At 40.4% G+C, this 6,031-nt stretch overlaps 1 protein-coding gene across 1 annotated transcript in view; it reads left to right on the top strand.

Moving 5' to 3' along the window:
* Positions 1–2,950, top strand: part of uso1 (USO1 vesicle transport factor) — a 23,373-nt gene extending 20,423 nt beyond the window's left edge. The window contains 5 exon segments of the mRNA XM_020591842.1: positions 7–26; positions 684–782; positions 877–981; positions 1,187–1,402; positions 2,571–2,950. Coding sequence (XP_020447498.1) covers positions 7–26; positions 684–782; positions 877–981; positions 1,187–1,402; positions 2,571–2,648 — 518 coding nt within the window. The 3' untranslated portion in view covers positions 2,649–2,950.
* Positions 2,951–6,031: the final 3,081 nt, after the last annotated feature.

The following is a 6,031-nucleotide window of genomic DNA, read 5'->3' as shown; positions in this document are numbered from 1 at the left end:
GATCAGACAATGTAGAACTACTCAAGGTGGGACTCGTCTTCATTTTGTCTTGTATGTTTCTGCTAAACATTTGAGAAGCTAAGGAGAGTGAAATTAACATTTGTTTTCTGTGTGTAAGGATAAGGCTGTCATCATTCTTTAACATGTGGTAGAAGATATACTTTTAGTTTTAATAACGCCAAGTGTTGTATTTCTGGCCAGAGGACTGCAGGGTGTCTGCAGGTCTTGAAAAGCCGTTTAAAAAAAATGTGTTTCCTTAGTTAGATTCATTTCAGTTTAATTGACATAGCCCTTGAATCTGTCCTCTTGTCTGCCATAGACAGTAACATCAATTACAGTTTATTTTGTATCTGGTTTAGGGCTGTCATGAGATGTTGTACACATACAAACAAAGTGGGAGTGTTGTGACAGCAGATTGTACTGCAGGATGCTGTTCACTGGGGACAGTGTCTGCGGAACTGACTCCAGACCTACTGTACTGCACTATTTTTTTTATGTATGGTAATGAAGGAACATTTACCCAGTATAGCAGGATGATTTATGTGTTTCGGTCTACAATGAAGCTCTATGGTACAGACAGATAATATACTGTATGTATATACTTCAATCTCAAGCATGTTCCTTATATTCACTTAATGAAGCTATCGATTTGTGTTTTGGGCTAAATATGTTGTTTATTGCAGGAGTTGGAGGCTTTGAGGAGCCAGGTTCAGTCCCAGTCGACAGACATTGACCAGCTGAAGGCAGAGAGACAAGACCTGCTCAGAAGAGCCGAAGCAGGGGTAAATGCCATGAAAATATTACAGTTTGTCCCCCAAATATCCAGTTATTCTTAACAGATGGTAAATAAACAAGCCTCTGTCTGGTTTCTCTCAGTCCTCAGACACAGTCTCCAGCAGCGACAGCTCTGTAGATGCCACCAAGATGACTGAACTAGAGAGTAGACTCACAGCACAGACGGCTGAAACAGAGAGACTCAAGGTGTGTGAACCTTGGGTATAACTGTGGTCTGTATGACTGTGCTCTGTGAGGCACTACATGACCTCACCGTCAGTATTCATATGCCAGTTGGCTCTCTCCTCTTAGAAATCATTTTTTTTATCAAACAGTAAGAGGAAAACCTTCTTTATCCCTCTGTTCATCCTCTCCTCTTGTCTCTCTGTCTCCCTCTTCTTCATTGGTTCAGGAGGAGACAAAGAGCTTGTCAGAGAGCCGGGAAGTCCTGGAGCAGCAGCTGGCTTCAGCCACTAGCACAGTGGCCATCCTGCAGACAGAGAAAGAAAACCTGCAAACAGAGGTTCAAGAATCCAAGAAGGAGCAGGATGACCTGCTGATGCTGCTGGCAGACCAGGACCAAAAGATCTACAACCTCAAACAGAAACTCAAAGGCCTCGGACAGACGGTAGACAGACTTTACCTCTGTTCTAACTGGCAGCCACAGAATCTACCTGCTTTTAACTGAAGCATTTTTCTAAATTCATCATCAGGACAAATTCTAGTTGTCGTTGCTGAGTGAGACTAAAATTAAATAAGATATAAAAACAAACAAAACAAAATAAATTTTGTTTTTATGAGCAAATCAAACAGTGCCAACATCTATAGCCTCAGATTGACAAAACTTAAATCTACTATTACTACAGTGAAAATGAGACAGTTTCACCATTGATAACTAGACCAGAATGTTTGTGTACCTACAACATGGTGAGAAAGAAGAAATAGTCCAGCACATGACCCACTGTAAAATGAGAAGTGGTTGTTTTAGGAAGGATTAAACAAATATAGCATGTTAATTAGTGAGTTTTACAGCTGCTGGCAGATGGACTTTTATTGCCCAGCAGGACATTGTCTCTGTGATGCTGTGACCTGTACACACATTCTTTGAGCATATTGGTCACAGGTTCCCCACATGAAGTAGATGATCTGATTTTAATTTTGGAGCACCTTGCTGCATAAACATTCTTACTACTGAGGGAACACTGATCTCCCCGAAATGTTGTCACTCCTTAACACTTTAACATGACAGGTTCAGATTGATTCCAAGTAGGTAGCATGCAAAGACATATGTTAGTATAGAAAATCATTTCTTATGAATTAGCCAACTGGCTAATTAGGAGGACACAGATTTTTCTTGTGAACACAACTTCCTGAGTGATACATAGCAGAAAGTTTAGGTGTCTCATAAAACTGACATGTGTCGGAGTGGTGTTGTCTCTATACAGAAAGCATTTCAGCTGCTTTTTCAGCCGTGTGTCTCGTGCACATGTCATACTTTAATAAATCCAGGTGTCTGCACAACCCAAAGCTTATTTTTACACCTCAAGTTTATTCTCCTGCACAGTGATAGTTTCATTAGCCTCTGAGCACTTTGAGGATGCAGGTAACCTGTTCTCAGCGCTACAGATGTGTGTCAAGCCGTATAAAAGTACCTGCCTGGACTAGTAATTAGCGTTTTCATTTGACAAGACACCAGTTACCTACTTAAAAAATTGTAAAGAAAGGCATGCTCACAAACACTCAGCTGTGTTTTGTCTGTTTGCTTTAGTTAGATTTTGCTTCCACTTTGCTTACAGGTGGAAGATGATGATGACCTGGATACCAGGGACCAAACAGATGACGAGGGGGAGGAGGAGGATGAAGATGAGGACTAGAAAATACACTGAAAGAAGGAAAAGGACATGGGAATAGAAAACCTGAGAAACTGAAGAATACGACTGATATATAGATGCAGTTTCTCTGTCCAGTTGCCATGCTGTCTTCATTTTTCTTTACCCCTCTGTCACATCACATGTACATGTTAATTATTTGGACAGTTTTGTTCAAGATAAAGTTCTTCTGTCCAAGGTTTCAGTTTTCAGTGATGCCTAATATATTAGTGTATTTTCTAGTAAATGGTCTTATACTTGTATAGCGCCTTTCTATGCTTTACAGCACACTCAAAGCGCTTTCACATTATTCGGCCATTCACCCATTCGTACTCCCAAGCACTCACGCATTCACACACCGGTGACATCACCGGGAGCAACTGGGGGTTCAGTGTCTTGCTCAAGGACACCTCGACATGTTGACTGGACAAGCGGGGAATCGAACCGCTAATCCTTAGGGTTAGGAAATGACCCACTCTACCTCCTGAGCCACAGCCGCCCCCTAAATGCTAGGTTAATTTTAACACTCAAATCACCACATTTTTACTTGTACCATGTTTCTGAGACATTTAAAATGTAGCAAAGTACAACTATGAGCAGATCTGATATTGTTCTCATTTTATCATAAACATGCTGTTTCCAGTGTTTTCCCATGTCACTGCACCCTGAATTTAACTGCCTTCACAGCCAAGTCAGTTTGAGTTCAGCGTTACCATATCATCTACCTAGTATCCCAGTGTTGTTCCATTTCACACTGATGACACAACCTAACTGCTCTATGATATGCTGCAAGACACTGATAGAAAAGATGTAAAGACAAAAAAGATATTTTTGCAACCTTTGGTCCAGTACTGGCACCTAGCTTCTGTATGATATTGTAACTTATCAATTTATGAGCCACATTGAAATGACTAAAGAATCTATCAGTCTGTATGAGTGAATAATTGTAGATAAATTACGTTTTACTAAATCCACAGAGTTTTGTATTGCTTTTAGGAATTATTTAAGTCTGAATATACAGTAGTGCTGTATATTAAGTGTTGAATACATAGGCATTAATTCAAATACAATACCTGTGTTTCTAGTGCTGTTACGCCTGGGCTACTTCAGACTTGCCAAACACAATGTGGTGTGACCTCTGTTAGCCATGAACTTCCTTCTAAGATACATCATTCAAAATCCTTAAATTTGTTTTCAGAACTTTTCCAACCATCTACTTTCTTTTTTTAAAAGATGTCAAATACACTAGGCCACACAGAGCATCATATATACTGTGACTGCTGCATTAAACATAAAAACCTGAGTATGTTCACTTCAGAATCAGCTTTATTGTCCAGGTATGTTGAGTTTGTCTCCAGTGCAGTGGCTCTCGATGTGCAACATGCTTCCATAAGACAATGAGGAAATGAGAACAAGAAAAAGAATGTGCATTTAGGAAGAATTCAAGTTATTGCACTGAGGGTTGTTCTGTTATATAGTCATGGGTTAAGTGTTGATCAAAGTGACGGCCCAGGGAAAGAAACTGTGTCTGATTGTTTTGTTCCTATTTGAAGCTGCTGACTAAGGATAAGCGTAAATACAGTAAGGTTGTTATTCACATCGGCACTAATGACTCCAGACTTCGCCAGTCGGAGGTCACTAAAATTAATGTTGAGTCGGTGTGTAACTTCGCTAAAACAATGTCGGGCTCCGTAGTTTTCTCTGGACCCCTGCCCAATGTGACCAGTGATGACATGTTTAGCCGCATGTCGTCATTCAACCGCTGGCTGTCTAGGTGGTGCCCAGAAAATAATGTGGGCTTCATAGACAACTGGAAAACATTTTGGGGAAAACCTGGTCTGATTAGCAGAGACGGCATCCATCCCACTTTGGGTGGTGCGGCTCTCTTATCTAGAAATCTGGACGAGTTTGTTTTACAACCTAAATTATGACAACCCAGAGTTGAGTCCAGGATGCAGGGTCGCAGTCTTACACGCCTCTCTGCTGTCTCCTTGCAGCTGCTACCCACCCAACGCTCCCAGTACCCCATAGAGACTGTGTCTGCCCCCCGCCCACCTAAATTATATAAATCAAGAATCAACTCCAGAGGAGTTATTCATAAGAACCTAATTAAAATTAAGATGACTCCTCTTATAGTAGAAAGTAATAGGACAATCAAATGTGGACTATTAAATATCAGATCTCTCTCATCTAAATCTCTGTTAGTGAATGATTTGATAAGTGAACATCACATTGACTTATTGTGTCTTACTGAAACATGGTTACAGCAGGAAGAATATGCCAGCCTAAATGAATCCACTCCACCTAGGCACAGTAACTGTCACATCCCTCAAAACACAGGCCGAGGTGGTGGCGTGGCAGCGATCTTTGACTCAAGCCTATTAATCAACCCTAGACCTAAACATAGTTATAACTCATTTGAAAATCTCACCCTGAGTCTCTCACACCCAAACTGGAAAACTCAAAAGCCTGTTCTGTTTGTTATTGTATACCGTCCACCTGCTCCTTATTCAGAGTTTTTAAGTGAATTCTCAGACTTTCTGTCTGATTTAGTGCTTAGTACAGATAAAATAATCATAGTAGGCGACTTTAATATTCATGTAGATGCCGACAATGACAGCCCCAACAATGCATTTTGTTCATTATTAGACTCAGTTGGTGTCTCTCAAACTGTAAATAAACCTTTTAAACTTGCAGTAATTAAACCTCTACTCAAAACGCCTACTCTTGACCCAGGTGTCCTAGCTAATTATAGACCAATATCCAATCTCCCATTTATTTCCAAAATCCTTGAAAAAGCTGTTGCAAAGCAGTTATGTGACCACTTGCACAAGAATGATTTGTTTGAGGATTTTCAGTCAGGATTTAGAGTCCATCATAGTACAGAAACCGCATTGGTGAAAGTCACCAATGATCTGCTCCTAGCCTCGGACAAAGGACTTGTCTCCATACTTGTCCTCTTAGATCTCAGTGCTGCTTTTGACACCACTGATCACAGCATCTTACTGCAGAGACTTGAACATGTTATTGGGATTAAAGGAACTGCACGAAGTTGGTTCAAATCTTATTTATCAGAAAGATTTCAATTTGTTCATGTCAATGACAAATGTTCCACACAAACTGACGTTAGTCACAGCGTTCCACAGGGCTCTGTGTTAGGCCCAATTCTCTTCACTTTATACATGATCCCTTTAGGCAATATTATCAGGAAGCACAACATAAATTTCCATTGCTATGCAGATGATACTCAGTTATATTTATCTATGAAGCCAAATGAATCAGGTCAGCTGGTCAAACTTCAAGCATGTCTTAAAGACATAAAGGCCTGGATGACCTGCAACTTCTTACTTCTAAACTCTGACAAAACTGAAGTCATTGTGCTTGGGCCT

This window comes from Monopterus albus, unplaced genomic scaffold (genome assembly GCF_001952655.1).
Source record: "Monopterus albus unplaced genomic scaffold, M_albus_1.0 scaffold15.1, whole genome shotgun sequence".
NCBI classification, from domain to species: domain Eukaryota; kingdom Metazoa; phylum Chordata; class Actinopteri; order Synbranchiformes; family Synbranchidae; genus Monopterus; species Monopterus albus.
Note: the sequence above shows the minus strand (reverse complement) of the source record. Positions and strands in the feature narration are given on the sequence as shown.